Consider the following 21,667-nt stretch of genomic DNA (forward strand, 5'->3'; position numbering starts at 1 on the left):
CAGAGGGAACTCGAGTGAACAACGCCCACGTGAGTATACTCTTGCAGGTGATAACAAAATGGGAATATGTATTATGATATGGCATGGTGATGTGAAAGATATGGTATGATGATGTGAAAGATATGGTATGGTGATGTACGAGGTCAATAGAATAATGACTTGGTGATGTATTATGGCATAGGACTTTTGGTGATGAAGTATAAAATAGGACTTTTGGTGATAAGGCATAAGATTGGATAGGATAGAATACATGTGTTGAGTAGATTGGATAAAAAGTGGGCCATGTATTGAAATTGTCACGTATTTCTGTTTTTCTCCAGCATTGGTTCTTTCATGGATTCACATGCTTTGAATATTCTCAGTCGTCAGGCTGGGAACCTTGGTCCTTTTTAAAATGGCGTTTTCACTGGGAAAACTTTGACACTTTAGTGTCCTATCGACGTCTTTTTGGGTGCTTAGCTACCAACCAAAAGGATGTAGGGTATAAATGGACCCGCCTCCGCGGCTTCCCTTCAGATTTCAACCGTCTCTAAAGTGTCAGGATCACCTCGTGCTCGTTTTCATTCTACACATTTGATGTGTTGTCGTCGTTTTTCCCAATGTCTTCGAGAAAAGCTTTGTTTTCGGCCCTGCGCGACTTGGGGGCTGAAGAAGGTATATAAAGGGGACGGACACATGGACTGCTTCTATTGCCTCTACCCTCATCACTCTGCCGATTCCTGCAACATCTGTAAGGGTTTCGCTCAGAAAACACTGAAGGACTGCAATCGGCAGTTGATATCATGGCTAAACGATGGTGCCTACCCTCCATCTGAGGTGGGATCGGTGCGCAGCCTAGCGTCTGAGAGTCCTGCTCCTACAGTTCCTCGCCGGTCGTTGTCGGCTGAACCGCTGGCTAAGAAGTCTAGGCCTTCCGTTGCAGACAAGAGCGTCCGCCCCTCTTCGGGAAAACACCTGATAAAAGGGACTCCTTTGTTGTCTAAGCATGGTCAATCTGACCAGCCCCGTAGGCCTGAAGGAAGGCCTGAGAAAAGGTTGTCTTCAAAAAAAGACAAAAAGGACTCCTCGAAACGCTCCTCTTCAGGAGACCATCATAGGTCATCCTCTAGTATAGAGTCTTCGAAGCATCTATCCAGGTATTCCAAAAGGGCGGGATCGCCTGAAAGATCTGCGCCACAGCTGTAGGTGCCATCGACGGTTTCACTGCCGGCTACGGTGTCTGCCCCCACGATGGTGTTGTCGGCTTCAGTGACTGCAGTTGACGAGGGCCTGAGGTTTTCGTCGTCGACGGACAACGTGCTACCAGCGGGTGGGGCGTGGCAGCCTTTGGCGTATGATGCCCTTCTACCAGACACTTTGCTACAGCAGGAGTCGGCCCTTTCAGTGTCGACGATGGAGGAGGAATGGGAGCCTGTGGTGAACCCAGCAAGCCTCGGCTTACAGTGTGTTGGCCCTTCGACGGCGGGAGTACAGACTTGTCCATCTGAGTCTCCTCTGCTGAACCCTCAGACAGTGCTGTCCCTCCAGGTCTCATCTCCACTGCAGTCCCTGTTGAGTCAACTGGATTCAAGATTGCCTACCGTGGGTACGCCCCCGGTGACACCTATCATCAACGTGGCAGGTGTCCCTCCACATTCAGCGTCTACGGCCGAGTTGCCGGCTTCCCGGCCGATGAGCACAGAGCCTCCTCGTTCCCATCCAGAGTAGGGTGAGCTACCGGACTCTGATTCCGACCAGGGGCCCAGGGACTCTATCGCTGTCGCCTCGTCGCCATAGATAGACCTGACATAGGAGTCTGATGTGGAAATGGAAGCTCCTAGGAGTCCAGCGCAACCGTCGACCCCGGATGATATTGGGGCATTTCATGCCATGATGGCAAAGGCCTGTGTTGAGTTTGGTCTGACCCCAGAGGAAGAACGAAAACAATATTTCCTATTTGACCACATGGGAAAAAGAAGGAAGGTGGTTTTCTCCGTTCCAATCCTGGACCATGTCTGGCAAAAAGGCCTACGCACTATGCGCCACCCCTTTACAGAGCCTGCAGTCAAAGGGAGATTAGAGAAAAAATGTAAGGCCTCGGACTCTACGCCAAAGTGTTTGATTTCACAACCCACCCCTGAATCAGTGGTGTCAGCGGCGGCTAGCCGGAAAGCCAGAACACAGCACAAATTCCTTACACCTCCTGACAGCGACACTAGAAGACACAATGCCTTTGGAAAGAACGTTTTAACGGTTGGGGCGACAACAGTAAAAGCCGCCAACTCGTTGCCGATTATGGGGCGCTACGACCGCGAGATGTGGCATCGGCTGGCCCCTCTGTTAGAACATCTACCTGAGGAACACCGATGTTGCTAGTGCGTGAAGGTGAGGAAGCGTCAAATCGCATAATTAACATCGCTGTAGATTTAGCGGAATATGGTTTCAAACAGATTAATAATGGGGTGGTACTACGTCGGCAGGCCTGGCTGAAGTGCACAAACTTTAGGCCGGAAGTTCATTACAAGGTACTGGACATGCCCTGTGAGAGGGAACAATTGTTTGGAGAAAAAATAGATGGAGCCCGCAAGGGCATGAAAGAGGACTCTGATACAGCGAGATCATTGGGAGCTTTGCAATGCAGGCGGTCGTTTCGCCCTTTACCCCCTTCCGTGGAGCTTCAGGAAACACCCGGTTTGCTGCCTCCATAGACCGGAGTTACGGTCGGTCTGGATACTCCTCACAGGGGTATAGACTAGCAGTACAGTCTACGCGAAGAAGCAGAGATATTCAGACATCCGGAAGGAGAGGAAGACAGCCCTCTTCCGCAAAAGGTAAACAAACAAAATCACAAGAATGACTGTCTTCGAAGAAATGTGCTAGGGGGAAGAGTAGCTCTACACGTGGACAAATGGAACAAAATTACATCAGACTGTTGGGTATTGGACACAGTACGGTTGGGCCACTCTCTGGAATTCGAGGGATCACCGGTTTCCATTCCTCCTGTGTATTCTGTGCAACCTCATCTTTACATCTTACAGCAGGCGGTTGTACTTATGCTACAGAAAGGGGCTATAGAATTGGTTGCAGTGGCCGAAAGAGGTCAGGTGGTTTACTCCTGTCACTTTGTGGTGAAGAAACCCAACGGCAAGTGGCGATCCATTCTGGACCTTTGGGCGCTGAACAAGACTCTGCAGCGCCTGAAATTCAAGATGCTCACACTTCAAGAAGTAATTTGGTCGGTACAGCCGGGGGAATTCCTGCCGTTGTTGGATTTGCAAGACACATATTTCCACATCCCCATGCGTCAACGACAACGAAAATTCCTGCGATATGAAGTGGGTCAAGATCATTACCAGTTCCGAGTGCTCCCGTTCGGTCTGAAATCGCCCCCAGGACATTTACGAAATGTTTAGCGCCGGTGGCGGCCTGGCTCCGACGAGAAGGTCATCACGTCTACCCTTACCTGGACGACTGGCTGATACGCGGCTCGTCGCCGGCGGCGACGCAGGCAAGTCTCAACGTTACCATGCGACTGTTGCAACGACTGGGCTTCGCCATCAACTTCAAATAGTCATATCTATCTCCCTCCAGGAGCTTAGTATTTCTGAGCGCAGAATTTCAAACTCAGCTAGGCCTGGTGAAGCAAAGCGGCAGAGTGGAAAGTCCGAACAAGAGTGTCGGTCAGAAAGTACATGTCGCTGTTGAGAGCCATGGCGTCATGCATTCCGTTGGTGAAGAACTATCGTCTCTTCATCAGGCCAGTGCAGGACTTTCTTGCGGACCGGTGGGCTCAGTTGCGGATCGTGGTCCGACAAGGTGGTAGTCCACAGCGACTTCCGGGACGCTCTTCGATGGTGGCAGCTCTCGGACAATCTGGATCAAGAAGTGCTGTTGCTGGAGCAGGAGTTTCAAGCTACAATTGTGACGGATGCCTCTCAGACAGGGTGGGGAGCACATCTGGGGAGCTTCCAGGTTCAAGGTCTGTGGTTTTATCGAGTCTCACATCAATGTGCTGGAACTGAGAGCGGTTCATTGGGCTCTAAAATCGTTTCTGCCGCGCATATGCGGCTCTGTGGTGAGGGTGTTGACAGACAATACCACCACAATGTTTTACCTCAGGAAGCAGGGGGGCACTCATTCCAGGGTGCTCTCGAGAGAGGCTCAGGGACTTTGGCATTGGGCCCTGGTACAAAACATCAATATTGTAGCGTTTCATTTGCCGGGGCTGATGAATGTGCAGGCGGACTCGCTCAGCAGAGAAATAAACCAACTCCACGAATGGCAGCAGAAGGAACAGCAGGTGTCGAGCATTTTCCGAAAATGGGGTCGACCTTCATTGGATCTTTTCGCCACTCGAGAGAACAGAAAGTGCAAGGAGTTTGTCAGCAGGTGGCCTCAGCCCTGGTCCCTGGGGGATGCGTTTTTGTGCCCGTGAACGGGCAGGTTTGCGTACGCATTCCCTCCATTTCCACTCATTTGATGGACCCTCAGTGGATTCAGAAATACCCATGCCTTCTGATTCTGGGGGCCCCGTACTGGGCCAATCAGCCGTGGTTCTCAGACCTACTCCATCTATCCGTAGCGGAACCGGTTTGGTTGCAAGTGATGCCAGACCTTCTGTTTCAGGACAACGGCACAGTCTGGCACCACGATCCAGGCTCTCCCAGCCTGACAGCTTGGCTCCTGATTTCTCAGAGTTTGGCCTACTGAACATTTCTGGTGACTGTCGCCGCATTTTGGAGGCGGCTAGAGCTCCGTCTATGAATGTTTCATATGCATGCAAATCGAAAATGTTTTGTGTGCGGTGTAAGGGCCAGCCTGGGATGGACCCTTTAAACATTTCACTGGAGCAAATTCTACGCTACTTGTTGCACTTGGCAAAGAAAGGTTTGGCATTCTCCTCAATAAAAGTACACCTGGCGGCCATTTCTAGATTACTCGGAAGAGGCATACTACCCCTCTGTTTAGTGATCGTCTGGTGAAACATTTTCTAAAAGGATTGTTTCAGACTTTTCCTCCAGCCAAGAAATTGCCTCATGGTTGGAGCCTCAATCTGGTGCTGTCAGGTCTGATGAAAGCCCTGTTTGAACCTATGTTGCCGACGCCTCTGCAGTTCTTGTCGTGGAAAGTGGCGTTTTTAGTGGCCATTACTTCGTCAAGAAGAATATCGGAATTGCAAGCTCTAGTGATTGATCCTCCCTACTCAACGTTTCTTCAAGGACAAGGTGGTGTTGGTCACTAACCCGCACTTTATTCCAAAAGTGTCAACCACTTTTCACAAACTTTCATCCATCGTGCTATCATCATTCTTTGCTTCTGCTTCCTCATTGGCAGAAAAGGCACTGCATACGCAGGATGTGAAAAGAGCATTGAAATGTTATCTGACTCGTACTCAGGAATTCAGGCTTTCTAAACAGTTTGTGGCTTCTGGACCCTCCGTCAAGGGAAGGGCAATCTCCAAACAAGGACTATCTCGCTGGGTCTCATCGGCTATTTCCTTCTGTCACTCTAAGGTGGGAAAGCCTCTGGAGAGGCGTCTGAAAGCACACACAACGAGATCCACCGCTTCGTCAGCGGCATTATGGCTGGGGATTCCGCTGGTGGACATTTGCCAGGCGGCCTCCTGGTCGGTGCCGCATACATTTACTCGGCATTATTGCCTGGAGCAGCAGCATGGGGCAGATGTGCAGGCGGGATGTGCAGTCCTGCAACGCCTGTTTCAATAAGGTAAGCCCCACAGCCTCGGGGTATCTGTTTCAATGTTACCACTGCTAATGTCTTCTTTGCTGGTCGTATGTGTTTGCTTTCCTGATGTATTGGTTTGCATTACATGCCTCCATGCATGATGGCTACTGCTATGTAGTACTGCTATGTAATCCATTCAAAGCATGTGAATCCATGAAAGATCCAATGCTGGAGAAGGGAGTAGTTTCTTACCTGTAACTCCATTTCTCCAGCGTTGGCATCTTTCATGGATTCACATGCGCACGCCGGCTTCCCCTGCATGCAATCCTAGTTGTTTCCTCTAATTTGGAGGTTAAAATCTGAAAGGAAGCCGCGGGGCGGGTCTATTTATACCCTACCTCCTATTGGGTGGTAGCTAAGCACCCAAAAAGACGTCAATAGGACACTAAAGTGTCAAAGTTTTCCAAGTGAAAACGCTATTTTAAAAAGGACTGAGGTTCCCAGCCCGATGACGGGGAATATTCACAGCATGTGTATCCATGAAAGATACCAACACTGGAGAAATGGAGTTACAGGTAAGAAACTACTCCCTTGTACTCTTTATAATGGAAAAGGGAAGGAAAAGGATACCCAGCTTATAAGGATTGGGAGGTAGTGCCACACAGTATTCTTTTTATGACGATAAAAGCAATAAGTGGTATTACGTAGTGGCTCGGTGTATAAGGAATGGGCCTGGATGGTAGTACATTTTTTATATTTTCTCTTGCAGTCTTTTGTGGTTAAAAAAGGAAGGTGTGTGTGTGTGTGTGTGTGTGTGAGAGACCGTGAAGAAAGTGTGTAGGAGAAAAAGTGGGTTGATCTGTATTTTTGAAGCACGTGCAGCATAGCAGTAGGGTTTAAGTGAAGCATTAGGGGCGCGCGCAACATTACGGAGGAAGAAACCCCAATAAAATACAAGCATAGGGTTCTGCCACTGTTGTGACAGAAAAAATAAACAATTGATAGTAGAAACAAAGGAAGGGGGATGTTCTGCTCCTGGCCAGAGCATGGCCCCCATAACAGAAACATGCTAGAAAAAATTTCCATCTTTGTAGCAGCACAATATGAAGGGAACAAGTCCCAAAAAAAGAGGAGATTCTAGATCTCTTTAAATTAGTTGAGGATATGGGAGATAAGGAAGGTGAAAAAGAGATCCAATGTGAGGGGATATACCCCGTAACGCCTAAACCTGCAGTAGGGTATAAAAACCCAGTCTATAAACCTCTCCACAGGTAGTGTCAACTGGATTAGCAACTAGGAGGTCGGACTTCAGAGCTTTTGCACCTCCATATAACTCATCCACAAACTCTTATATGCCTGTAGCATTAGTGTACCCAGAGGGTCCACAAGTAGACATGGGACAGCAAGTTGAGAGCATTGCAGGAAAGGTTGATCAGGTTACAAGAACCCGAAGCAGTATCACCAGAAATAAGGGTACCGATGCAGAAAACAGGAGTGGATTTCAGGAGATTTTTTTTTTTTGTTCAGGTTAAACCATGGGGCAATAAGACATGTTTGTGTTGAAAAAGATGATGGGCAGAGTGTATGGACAGTCCTGGGGCAAGAAGTAGAACAAGCAAGGGATAATGGAGGGGAAGATCAAGGTGGTAGAAATAATGAAGAGGCAGGGCAAGGAGGAGATCAAGGAGAGTAGATGGCGAGAAACCCATCCCTGCCACAAGAGGCAGTGGGGAGGGAAAGACCAAGAAATAGACGAGATTTAATCATGGCAGTACAAGATCAGAAGAATACTAAAGGGGTAGAAAACAAAATAGATGTGCATATGCCTCTAACACATAAAGAAGTAAAGATAATGCAGTGTGCGCCATGGCCTCAAAAGGACAGAAATAATGTGACTAAAGCTCTCCACCATCTTATAGACTGAGCTAGTAAATGGATCCATGAATTTGAAAAACAAACAGCAGGGGTAGCACAGGTACAATGGGATGTGGAGGGGACAGTACCCCAACCCACAGTGGCAATATAAAGGAGCACCAAGGGGAAAAGGAGGATTTCGAGGAGCAAGAGCGGGAGGCTTTTTGAGGATAGGGCCTCTGGGAGGAGGATTGGGACCATCACAGTGCTGGTGTTGCGGGAAATGTGGGCATTTTGCAAGGGAGTGCAGGAAAAGGCCTAGGATGAGATTTAATTATGGGCCTTCACCTTCAGGGCAGGGATCCAAGGGCCTCAAGGAAGAATACAACAGCAATTTTGGTGAGGGGGACAAAATCGGTTCCCTTATTCAGCGGACAGGTAAGGGCAACATGGGAAAAAACTACAGCATGTTGAGGGAACACAGTTTAACAGCATTGCACGGGGAACAGGCGCCCCATTCCAAGGAGTTCCAATGATGGGGCGGCTGTTTTTCATTCCATGGGACAAATACATATTCTGATTAGGACAGCCCACAGAAAGCACTTGCATGTCCAATCCTATTGATAACCGCACACCCTGAAGAGGAGCCATTGGTGGAGGCGGCAATGGGAAACAGGCAATTTATATTTATGGTAGATTCAGGTGCAACTAAATCATGCATCATGGAGGGGAACTTTCCATTATCAGGTAAAATTCTTTACATGCAGGGATACTCGGGGGGGCTATTTCTACAGTTCCATAGACTGAGCGGCTGGATATAAAAGTGGGAGGAGAGGTAGTACAAGCCCCCTTGTTATATTCAGAGAGTTCGCCTGTGAACTTGCTGGGTAGGGATCTGCTCAGAAATGTATCAGTCACAGATCAAGGGGTAGTGTGTTCCACTCCATGGATGTGTGTAACTCAAGCAATGGTAATAATCAATGCAATAGCAAGGGGGGGGATCAGTAGTACATGGGGTTCCTGTGGTCCCAGATATATTTTTTGTTATGGTAATAAAGGTATTAGTAAATGCAGTACCTCAAGTTGTGACTACGTGTTGGCAAGTGCCTACAGATTTTATTTTCTGACCCATGGTACCACCCGAGATGGTGGCAGGGACAATATTGTCATTAGATTTGCAAGGACTAGTAGTGTCAGCAAAAAAGAGTAGTCCTAATTGGAACAGACCATGCTGGGTGCTAGTGGCGCACAATATTATGTATAGACCTGACAGTGGAAATGATGAATAAGGAGTTATTTGAGGACAGTGAGCAAAATGGGGATATTATTTTGGGAATCTGCATCCCCTGTGATATCATGGTGCAGTATAGGGAGGTAGAGTGCCCCCTGATGGCAGTGGTAACTCAGATGTTTTTACTTTTTTAAGAGGACATGCGATATGTGCCAGCACAATTATGGACTGTTAGTCCACATGATGTTGAGTTACTGAGAGTTGTGACCCCAGAACAGATTGCATTGAATTAAGGTGCTTAGCAGAAAACATCAGTACTGTGAAGGAAATGTAGCAGTTTTTTGGGGTTATGTAATTTTTGTAGGGCATGGATCCTAGACTACGCAGTCTACATAAGGCCACTGTTACAAAGTCTCAGGGAAGGACAGAGGGCTTAAAAGTACATTTTAATGGACTGACAAAATGACTAGACAATTTGAGGACTTGAGCTATTTGCACGGCCCCTGTTTTAGTAACTCCGGATTATTTACAGGAGTTTTATTTATTTTCCCACTCTGATGAACAGCTCATGAATTGACCGAAGGAGACAATATATTATATGGTTATGGGTCATAAATAATTGACATGGGGACGGGACGGAAGCACACGGCGGATGTAGTGGGACATGGTAAAGGGGGGGGGGGGGGAGAAATAGTGACTACCCCTGTAGAAAGTGAGACCATGGTTCCATACACAGGATTGCCCATATTACAAGGGGACCATTATTTGGGGAACTGATGGGCCCCAGGTTTAAAGGTCCATATGAGGTGGTGGTCTGTACTCCGCTCGCCGTCCATATGAAGGAGGTAGATATTGGGTGCATCTCTCGGGTGTTCTAAGAGCACCTTAGAAAAGGTAATGTTTAGTTAAGGGCATAGACAAAAGAGAGACTTTTTTGAGGATCCATGCCAGGGTGGTGTGCAGGGGCACACGCATGTTTTTTTTTCCCTCTCCCTCTCTCTCGATAACCTTTTTCTCCTCTCCAGGAATAAGCAAAGATGGCTGACCGACCTCTCTGTTATGTAGGGATAATAATAAAGATGTTGTTTAGTCTAGAAATGTAGTAGTACTTTGTTGTTTTGTATGACACTGATCGTGGTTGTTGGAGTGGATGAAGGGATGTTTGTTATATGAGATGGACAGTTGGGAAAAATGCTAATATGTCTATAAAAAAGGAAATACAAAATGTCTCACTTTTTGCCGGCCACCCCTACAAGTTTTCTTGGAAACGGGAAGTATGAATGACGTATGATTTACGTAAGGTGTTGGGTTTTGACACTATTTCTGATGTCCAGAATGTAGAAACATTGAATAGCTAGTACTCTGGTGTGCACATTGCAGGAAGGATATCAATGAAACATGTTACGTGTGTGCATTTATCCTGCACACATCAGGGTCTCCTAAGGTTTTTAGGTCCACATCCAGCCCCAATTACAGAGGCACAATGCTGGATACATCTTGCACTATAAGGTATAAAGGGCACGTTCCAGGCACATAGTGTGCAGTTGTGAAGCATTGATATAGACCCAGCGTTGTGCAATTGCAACACGAAATACCGCCAGTGTCTACAAGGACCATATTGCTCCTTGGGAGGTTACTCAAATAACAATGACACATGGCAGGGCACGCACCACAGTGATGTGCCTGGCAGATGGGCTGATCGAGTAAAGCGGAGAAGCAATATCCCAAATAGAGACTATGTGTGTGTAGTATGTCTCAGTACATCACAAGGCTGACACGGATTGCAACAATGAAGAAGCCAGTGCGAAGAGATGGGGCCAAACATTTTGAACTTTGTTTTAGCAATGAAGGAACAGTTCCTGGTAGCGCAAACACACAGTGCAACCACACCTTGGTATGACAAAAGGTACAGCAGCAGTGATGGATTACTACTGGGTTTGTGGCCGACAAGCCTACTTGCAACTCCTACCATCTTGGAGGGGCAGGTGTTCACTGGCCACCCCGCACTCAGTTACTAGTAATCCTGGATGAACACCTGAAGGGAGAAGACATGCCTGTCGATGTGCCAACAGTCACACTAGTACCCAAAAGAAGCGGAAAGAAGCTTGTAGATCACACAAGAATTTGGTATGCTGCCAGACAATTTGAACCGCGGGGAAGAAGGAAAAGCTCAAACTGTCAAGACTGTTCCACACTGCTCAGAGGAATACCTGACAAGTATTGACTTTTTAGCTCTGCAGAGATTTTCTTTTTCGGCTCCTGGGGTACATGCAGCTGCTGCTGAATTTTTCACCCCCTGGAGGATGCTGAGAATGGGTCACTATCCCACGTCATCAAGGGCCATGCACATTCCAGGTGTTCAAAATGAAGGAATAAGGTGGATTTCAGAACACAGATTGGCTATCGCTTCCCTTTGATTGGGTCCTGTCGTGGCTGGGGGAAGCAGTAAAAAAAAAACGGGTTCCTGTGATCATGTTCCTCTTGGTGTTCTTCTTGGTTCTCTTCTGCACGTGCCAATTGGGTCTCCGGTGATGTTCCTATAGTCCCTAATAGTGCAAAGATGATGGTATCAATTGGGGATGAGGGGGGTCTAAAACACTGTGCCATACAATAAACAGTGAAACTCAAACTAATATTGCTGGGGTTGTAGATATTTTGGGTGGGGATGAGTTTGTTACTGTACAAGTAATGAAAGGGGGGAATGTTGGGAAGGAGCCTAGTGCTTTACTACATTTCCAAACTTTCCAAGCGCTTTTGAATTAGGCAAAGCTTCTGTTAACTGTTTTCTAAGCACTTTTAAAAGAGTCCGGGGGGTGAGGAGGGGTCTCTAAATAAAGATAGTTGGGATTGAAATCTAAGTACAAACAACTATGTCGATGGATTTATATGGAAAACTGTTGTACATTGTAAGTTAGCTTTGCTCAAAGCACACAGTAAAAGTCAGGCTGTGCTAAATATAGACTACAGGCCGGTTAGAGAGCACAAAGTGGCTGAGCAGCTGCTCCTGTCAATCACAAGCCAATGGAGACTAAAGATTCAGCACGACAGTACTAGGAAAACGGGGTTTTTTGTATGAATTACTGGACCATATCAAATATAATTATATTGAGTTAAATGTTGAGAGAATGGCGTGAAGATCTGTTTACATATGAATGTTTATAACATAGTAAATTATGCTAAACATGAGGGACAAAGTATTCCTGCTAATGCAGCATTATGTAAGTAGGGAACCTGGACATGCAACACTGGAGACACTGCAGCATCTCTTATATGGCAAGAAAGGCAAGTTTGGAGGAGCTCTGCTGGTATCCAGTGACCAAGTCAAGAGTATTTTAAGCACCAGGCACAGCATCAGTATACATGACCTGGGAGCCAGCGACGACGACAGAATGCTGGCCTGGAATGGCAGAGTCCTCTGTCATTTCCCCAATCCTCATGATCTGTAAAGATTAGTCTTGTTATCACCTGCAAGATACTCATGGCTTTTAATTCCCTAGAGGGGTGCATTTACTCTGATTTGAGGGTGATGAGGGGGTAAGCCAAAATATTTAAGGGTCACCCCTGTAAATTGGGGGTCGCTTTCTGACTGCAAAAAAAGAACATGAAACCTTAAAGTCACTAAACCAGATAACACAGAGGCCCTATCAGCAGTGAGGGGGTAGCTCTTGCCGCTCCTTTGGGGGAAAATCTTTCCCACGTTCCCGCCACAATAAGTAAGGAATGGGAAATACATCATGGTCCTAAGGACAGGGGGTGGCTGCCTCAAGCCAATACCAACCAAGAGGACAGCACTGTGGCAAAGGAAGGGGTAGAAGCACCACCCCATGGGGCTCCCCGGCCTCAAATCAAAAATGACTTACCAATCCGGGTCCTCTCCCATGCCTCCCCGGTCAGGGGACGGATAACATCATTCTTCCATGCATGGGAGGGAATTACCACAGACCAGTGGGTGATAATCCCTGTCACCCACGGTTACTGTATCGAGGTAAGCCGACCACCTCGATGCTCGCCATCAACGTCAGGCGATTATCGCTGGAACATCTGAAGATCCTACTACAAGAGGTCGAGATCCTGCAAGAAAAGGGCACGATCGAAGTCATCCCCGTTCTACAGGTAAACACGGGTATTTATTCAGTGTACTTCCTTGTACCCAAAAAGGATCTCACCATGCGTCCTGTGCTAGACTTGCGCCCAGCGAACACATTTGTCAAACCACAAAGGTTTTGTATGATAACACTGCAAGAGGTAATCCCTCTACTAACACAGGGGGATTACATGGCAACATTGGACATGAAAGATATACTTCCATATTTCAATGTTGCCAGTGCACAGAAATACCTAAGGTTCATGATAGAGGACAAGCAATATCAGTTCAAGGTCCTTCCCTTCGGCATTGCCTCAGCCCCAAGGGTATTTACAAAGGTGCATGCGGTAGTAGCGGCTCACCTGCGTAGGCAGTCCATTCCAGTCTATCCTTACCTCGAAGACTGGCTAATAACAGGGGATTCATACGAAACATGCCCATCAAACAGACTAAAGACCGTAGATCTACTCTACAGTCTAGGATTATCAATAAACGAGAAGAAGTCCAGCCTAGACCCCAGTCAAGCAATTTCTGGGGGCTCTAATTCGGGCAGAAGACAGCCTCGTCTTCCCCTCCAACGAGAGGATTCAAAACATGCTGTTCCAAATACCTCACTGTTTAGCCAGTCCCAAGGTGACTGTACGCAAAGCCTTATGACTGTTAGGGATGATGGCCTCCTGCATTTACTTAGTCCCACACACACGTTTGCGCATGCGACCCATGCAAGAGTGGCTTAACAGCCAATGGTCTCAGACAAGCAGACAATGGGACGATCTAGTGGTTGTCTCGGCAGCCCTCGTTCTCTGGTGGTCGAGGGAGAACCTCTTGAAGGGGGAAAACCTTCACCATCTCCGCAGTAGAAGCCACTCTCACTACGGAAGCATCCCTGACTGGGTCAGGGGCTCACCTCCTTCATCGCACGGCACACAGCGTTTTGGTCCCCAGCAGTAGCATCCAACCACATAAAGCTGTTGGAGTTGTTAGCAGTGTTCAAGGGCCTAAAAGCTTTTCAGACACAAATGCAGGGGAAGACAGTACTGGCCCTCACAGACAGCACCACAGCCATGTGTTACCTGAACAAATAGGGGGGCACACACTCTCCAGGGCTAGCCGCTGTCCCAGAACATTTGGAAGTGGGCTCTCAAACACGAGATGTTCCTCCTGTCTCAACAAGTTCCAAGGGAATTCGATCTTCTGGCAGACGTGCTCAGCAGAGACTTCCCTCTACCCACAGAGTACAAATGGCAACTACACAAAGACATCATCTCCAACGTCTTTGCAGAATGGGGCTTCCCAGATATCGACTTGTTCGCAACTCTGGAGAATGCACAATGCCAAGATTACGCCTCCAGGTAGCCCCAGAATTGCTCCAACGGGAACGGTCTGTGGATAACATGGTCCGGGAAATGTTTCTACTCTTTACCCCTGACTGCCCTACTCAACAAGATACTGCACAAGATGCTCCAGGAACCAGTCACAATAATTCTGATGACCAATATGTGGGCCCGCCAACCCTGGTTCTCCCATCTGATGGCGATGTCAATCTCTCCTCCGATGACACTACCTTGCCCATACAACATGCTCTCACAAGACAAGGGGGGGGAACACTACATCCCTGCCCGCAAACTCTCGACTAAGCGGCCTGGCGCTCCTGAAGATAGAGTTCGGGCACCTCCAACTTCCTCAGAGATGCATGGACATTCTTAAAGAGGCTAGAAAGCCGAACAAAAGACATTGCTATTCCAATAAATGGAAACGCTTCATTATCTGATGCCATTCTAAGAGCATCAATCCCATAGACTGCTCTCCAACACATATTGCCTTATACCTGGCTCATCTTCTGCACTTGGGTCTGGTTTTTAATTCGCTGAAGGGTCCATCTGGCTGCACTTTCAGCATACAATATGTCCCAAAAGGTGTTGTGGTGGAAGGTCCCAGTGATTAAGGCTTTTATGGAAGGGGTGAAAAGACTTTATCCCCCACTTTCAAACCCAGCTCCCGGGTTTGGGACCTACATGTGGTACTAACTAGACGAATGGGATCTCCCTTTGAACCTATGCAGAAGGCTAACTTTCAAGCACTCACTTAAAAGGGTTCCATGTAAAAATGTCCCTACAAAAATATCGCCATGCAAAAATATTGCCGAAAAATTGCTGTTTTCTGTGGGGACATTATTGCATGGAACATGCGGGGGACACCCCCACAAGCCCCAAACCCTTTTTTAATTTATTTTTTGTCTGTCCCTATCCCCATATATATGGTCACCCATATAATATCGCCACAACCTTTTCACAGCGATATTATGTACGGCGACTGTATATATGGGGATAATATTACTTGATACCCTTAAAAGACCACCTTCCTAGTGGCAGTCACTTCAATAAGAAGAGCTTGTGAATTACAGGCCCTTTCAGTTCAAGACCGGTTTGTCACAATTCACAAGGATAAGGTGGTTTTGCGCACTCACCCTAGGTTTGCGCCTAAATTCATTACGAAGTTCCAAGTGAACCAATCAATAAAACTACCCGCCTTCTTCCAGAACCCCAATAACATGGCAGTAAGAAGCCTACACAAACTTGATGTGTGCAGGGCAGTCATGTTATCTGGAAAAGACAAGACCACTAAGAAAAACAAATCAGTTTTTCGTTTCAGTGGCCGCTGGTAGAGAAGGGGACCCTGTCTCTAAGTCAGCCATCTCAAAGTGGATTGTAAACTGCATCACACTCTGCTACACTCTTGCCAAGAGAGATCTGCCCTTCAAGCCTGGAGCACACTCTACTCGGAGCACTCGACTTCCATAGCATTCATTGCAAATGTTCCTCTCGGATCAATGTGCAAAGCAGCAAACTGGAGTTCTATACACACCTTTACTACTGCCTAGATACTCACTGTAGGTCTGCTTCTCTGGTGGGACAAGCGGTACTAAGACATCTTTATTACTGTTCCTACTCACACCCCACCTCCAACTTTGCGTACAGTTCACTAGTCTATGCACATCATGTGACTCTAAGGAGATTCACAAGCATCAGAAGACATGCATTACTCACCGTAATAGCATTTCTGATGATTGTATCTGCTTAGATTCACATGCACCCACCCTTCCTCCCCTCATAGAGTACAAGGAACATAGACCTCTTACTTTTTCTCTCTCTATCTGTACTCACTCACGTCAGTCATAAGGCTCCCTCGCGGCAGAAAAAACACAACCAGAAGGACCTTGACATGTGAGGGATTGTACACTACATGTAACGTTAGGGATAGTGTTAAAAGCACGCCCATGTCAACGTCCCCTTTCGATCCTCGAAAGACGAGATGTAATCCTCTGCGATGACCATTAGATGTCGGACTACATGCACAGCATTGAATCTAAGCAGATACAATCATCAGAAATGCTATTACAGTGAGTAATTCATGTCCTTTACTTGATTTCTTCAGTCCTCTGGTGAAACGTTTTAAAGATTTCTAAATGGCAGTCTTGACATATTTACAAGTTGCTCTTTCTTTCAGTTTTCACGTTTTTTTATTATTAATGTACTTTTAGCAAAACTGATTTTTTGATTAAGCTCAGACCATGGAATTGACCTTTTTATTTTGACCAATGTTGTACAATTAAACAGGAGTGTTAGCAAAGATTCTGGAGCACCCCATCTTGCTAAAAGATAAACTCAGCATCACGTGGTGATAGTTGAATTTCGTACCAGAGTCTTCCCTAATCGCCCCACAGTGAAATCCACTGTAAAGCAGGGGATGGACTGACAACTACATATGTGCTAATTATTTTCTTATTAAATCATTACAGAATTCAAACCTGCATGTTTTGTCTGTTTTTATTCCTGGAAATGGGGAGGCTCAAAAGAATGTATTTTCCTTCCTTGGTTGCAAAGTTGTATGTTTTTTGTCAAAATGTAATCTGGTGGACGAAAGACCAATCGATTTTCCTCAGGATCATGCAGTGTGCATATGGGAAATGTAGTCAATAATTCACAGCTCTACTGATTTATAGACTGTACAATTACTAATAATAATGCCTGGTACCTCTCCTTCTTTTAACAGACAATGGAGCCATTAACAAAACAGAGAGCCAGCAATTAAACGCTGGACAATGCACGTACTGCGATCAGAGCTTTAATGAGCACTCCCAACTCCTGATACATTTGAGAATCCACATGAAGGAAAAAGTATTTACCTGCGGCATCTGTGGAGAGTGCTTCAATAATAGATCCTGTCTAATCATTCACAAGAGAACACACACAGCAGACGGACCCTATAAGTGCACGGTGTGTGATGCAACGTTCCCTCTGAAGTCAACTCTGAACCAGCATTGCATGCTTCATACCAGGGAAAAGATCTTGGAGTGCACTGAAGAGAGATTATACCAGTGTACTGAATGTGAGAAAAGCTTCACTCAGAGCACATCATTGTGCGAGCATCAGAAGATCCATACTAGAGAACGACCTTACCAGTGTACGGAGTGTGGCAAAAGCTTCACTCAGAGGTCGAATCTGTACCAGCATCAAAGGATCCATACTGGAGAGCGACCCTACCAGTGTACTGAGTGTGAGAAATGTTTCACTCAGAGCTCAGCATTGTCCCACCATAGAAAGATCCACACTAGTGACCGATCATACCTGTGTACGGATTGTGGGAAAAGCTTCACTCTGAAGTCACATCTGAAAGCCCATCAGAGGATCCATTCCGAGGATCAACCATACCAGTGTACAGAGTGTGAAAAACGTTTCACTATAAAATCACATCTTTACTCACATCAAAGAATCCATACTGGGGAGAAGCCCTATGAATGCACAGTGTGCAAGAAAAGATTCAGCCTCTTATCTACTCTGAGAAACCACGCAAGAATTCATACCGGAGAGAAGCCCTATAAGTGCACAGAGTGCACCAAGCAATTCAGTGCCTTCTCATGTCTGAGCAAGCATCGGAGGACCCATACAGGGGAAAAGCCCTATGAGTGCACAGAGTGCAAGAAAAGTTTCAGTCAGTCCTCCGCTCTAATCCTGCACCGAAGGATTCATACAGGGGAGAAGCCCTATGAATGCATAGAGTGCAATAAAACCTTTATTGACTCCTCATCTCTCATTAGGCATCGAAGGACCCATACAGAGGAAAAGCCCTGTGAGTGCATAGAGTGCAAGAAAAGCTTCAATCAGTCCACAGCTTTAACCAAACGCGGAAGGATGCATACTGGAGAGAAGCCCTATGAATGCACAGAGTGCATGAAAACCTTTATTGACTCTACAACTCTGATAAGGCATCAAATGACTCATTCAGGGGAAAAGCCATATCAGTGCACAGAGGGAAAAGCTTTAACGCCTCATATCTAATCCTGCATCAAATAATTCATACCTTGGAAAAGCCTTATAGCGGCACAGAACATAATCATGTGACAGCAGAGCCAAAACTGGGGTATAACAGAGGTTCCACAGAAAGGAAAGACTGTACCAGTGTATGAAGTGTGTAGTTCACATCTATAAAGCTACCAGAAGATCCAGTCTTGCAACAAGCCTTACGGAGTGCATGGAGTATTGAAAGTATGGAAGTTTTAAAGAATTGCAGGTGGGAAAGAGGGGGCTCATAGTTTTCTAGCTCACTCCCATAGATGAGGATATGTTTATATATAAGCCCTAATAGCAAAGAAAAATAACTGTGTGTATTTTTTTTCACTGACAAAACTTTGAGGGCTATTATGGGTAATTTGCTCTAATAAACGCCTTTTGAAATCGGTGAAAAAAATGAATTCCCTAAGGAAACTAAGTAAACCACGTTTGCCGGACTTCGAGGCAGCCAATACAAGCTCCTGGGTAAGCGCTCTGCCGTGTGTCCATTTTGTGAATGTTTATGTTTAGCCTCATTTCACCCCTTTGCCCCCCATCCCAGTCACGCCCCTCGCCTCTCCACCTGCCTGCCTTGTAACCTCTGATTGGTCTGTGTGTTTAAAAACGTGACAGGAAAATCCTCCTTCAGAGGCTCAGCCAAGGCAGCCTTGCTTGGGCAGCCAGCAAAGGGCTGCAGCAAAGAGCAACTCCCTTTCCCTGTTTGCACCTGTTTGCCTGGGGCGCCTGAGGCAAACCAAACCAGCTTCTGCAGCACTACGTTAAGAGACGACTTCCATTGCCCAAACTTTGTCATTATTAGTAAGTTTGCCTTTGCTAATCTGCCTTAATCCATCCACTCTAGTATGACCCCCCCTTGTGAGTCCTTTCATCACTGACTCCTCCCCTCCGCTTGAACATCCCTGCAAGCCAAATTGCTCTAGCAACAACACCGGTCCAGAACTCAGCCCCCTCTTTCATACACCATAGCACAACGCCAGTACACCCTCTGAACCTCTCCCAGGTTCTTGAGCACAAACGCCCCTACGCTTAGCCTCCCCGCAAGTATACATACCGAAGTGATAGTCATCTCGAAAAGTTTTATTTAGGTACCGCACATGTTTTGAATTCTGCTGCATTTTAGGTACTGGACATGTTGGATTCCAGCTGCATTTTAGGTACTGCAAATGTTTTGAATCCTGCTTCATTGTAGGTACTGAAAATGTTTTGATTCCAGCTGCATTTTAGGTACTACAAATGTTTTGAATCCTGGTACAGCTCGGGTACTGCGTTTGAATCCTGCTGCATTTTAGGTACTGGACATGTTGGATTCCAGCTGCATTTTAGTTACTACACATGTTTTGAATCCTGCTGCATTGTCGGTACTGCACATGTTTTGATTCCAGTTTCATTTTAGGTACTGCAAATGTTTTGAATCCTGCTGCATTGTCGGTACTGCACATGTTTTGATTCCAGTTTCATTTTAGGTACTGCAAATGTTTTGAATCCTGCTGCATTGTCGGTACTGCACATGTTTTGAATCCTGGTACAGCTTGGGTACTGCGTTTGAATCCTGCTGCATTTTACTCAACAACTCAGCTACTGATTTATACACAGTATTGAAATATGTAGGTTGGTATTACTGGACATGGATATATTGGTATTAACCTGGATGTGAATGTTCTGTGTTCGCACATAACATTAATATAAATTCCCTTTTCGTTTTGCCCATGCTCATTTCACAGTGGATTGCTGAGCCACTAAACTAGGATTAGAAATCCACTTTCACTGGTATTGCAGATCCGGATTATGCTGATTCTGAGGTATAACAGATAGAAACACACATGTAGATTTCCAAAATGTGGTGCTATCAGGAAATCAACGACAATGATGTCCTCTCCATGAGGGTCATCACGCTACGGCGTCTTACACCAATGACGTGATACAAATAGCGGTCATGTTGGGTCCAGCGTTCTTCTGCTCTGAAATCCCCGAACGACTTTCCTTACAATTTAGGTGAGTCATGGCCTCTTTTGGGCCACCACACGTTAATCGACTTGGAGATCCTCTCTATTCATATACTATAGACACTGATAGATTTCCGATCTATTTTAATTACAGATTCTCTCTACAGTGAATCTGCTCACCATAAGGATTAACTTTCTACTGAAAGCATTACCCCTGCACGTTTCAGCAGACCACAGGTGAAATTTTGATTAGACATATGGTTTGATCATAGCTTCCTGATTAATTAACAACCTAGAGACAAAACATGTTTTCCTGTATCATCCCTGCATTAGATGGAAATATATTTTACTACAATAAGGAACAGAACATTTAGACATTCGGCCTCATTACAAGTCTGGTGGTAAGGTTGCCGCCGGACTTGCAATATTTACCGGCGCCTGGCTTGCCAGAAACACTGGGGGATTAAGACCCCAGCGTTCTGGGAAGTCAGGCGCCGGTAAATGTTAATCCCCATTCCCACTGAGTCCCATAGGACTTTATTTGGAAAGGGGACCACAGAAGCACCAGCACCATTAATCACAGTGCTGGTGCTTCCGTGAAACACTGCGAGCGGGAGCCGTTATGCCCACCAGATCTGACCCTGGCAGGCGGGACGGCACCTGCCCGCAGAGTCGTACTTTGCCGGTCCGGTAACAAAGGTGCTGGTAGGCTTACCGGCACCGTTGTTACCAGACCGACATGGTTGTAATGAGGCCCATTGAGAGAAAATTATTGATGGACATTCCCCACCGTGAAGTTAGGCAGGTGATTGAAAATGAAAGATGAGTTTTACCACTTCTTTTTCTTTATATATCAATCAGGAATTGTTAATAACAGATCTGTTATTCTTTACTGATTTCTTAGATGATTCATAAAGTTTAAAGACACATTTATGCTAAACAAATTTTGCTCCTGCTGAAGGGTTGATCCCAAAATGCGTAGTGCTCACCACTATTTTATGATTCGTAATGTATTAAAAGATGAATTTGAATGAACATTTGTGTCATTAACCTTGATTAGATATCTCAACAAACGCTCAGCTTGTATTGACATACTATTTAACTTTTGACTGACATTGTTCAGTATTGATGGTGTGCAGGGGACTGGAGTGTCCGATACACAAAGACACTTTTTTCTTGGTTAGATATAGTAGTAGCTTTGTGTGCCAGAGCTGCAGTTTTCGCCCCTGCACCTAGTGTTTTCCTACACAATTATTTTATTTTGTCATAAGTTAGAAATGGAATAATTGGTGTGCGTACCAGAGATAGTTGCATATCACATCTCGGGTACTGTTCATGTTTTTGAATCCTGCATTTTAGGTACTACAAATGTTTTGAATCCTGGTACATCTTGGGTAATGCTCCATTTGCATTAAGCCAGTGAAATTTTGACTCTAGGATATAAAAAGGGTATTTTGTCTTAAATCTATCTCTCATTTTGGTATTACAACTGCCCTTAATCATAGTGATACTTGAGCGGCTACAACACCACTCTTAAGTA

At 46.0% G+C, this 21,667-nt stretch overlaps 1 protein-coding gene across 1 annotated transcript in view; it reads left to right on the forward strand.

The window, feature by feature from the left end:
• Positions 1-21,162, forward strand: part of LOC138489455 (zinc finger protein 135-like) — a 122,651-nt gene extending 101,489 nt beyond the window's left edge. The window contains exon 3 of the mRNA XM_069617177.1: positions 16,887-21,162. Within this exon, the coding sequence (XP_069473278.1) occupies positions 16,887-18,172 (1,286 nt within the window). The 3' untranslated portion in view covers positions 18,173-21,162. The remainder of the gene's footprint in view (positions 1-16,886) is intronic.
• Positions 21,163-21,667: the final 505 nt, after the last annotated feature.

This window comes from Ambystoma mexicanum, chromosome 9 (genome assembly GCF_040938575.1).
Source record: "Ambystoma mexicanum isolate Mex_15411 chromosome 9, UKY_AmexF1_1, whole genome shotgun sequence".
Lineage (NCBI taxonomy): Eukaryota > Metazoa > Chordata > Amphibia > Caudata > Ambystomatidae > Ambystoma > Ambystoma mexicanum.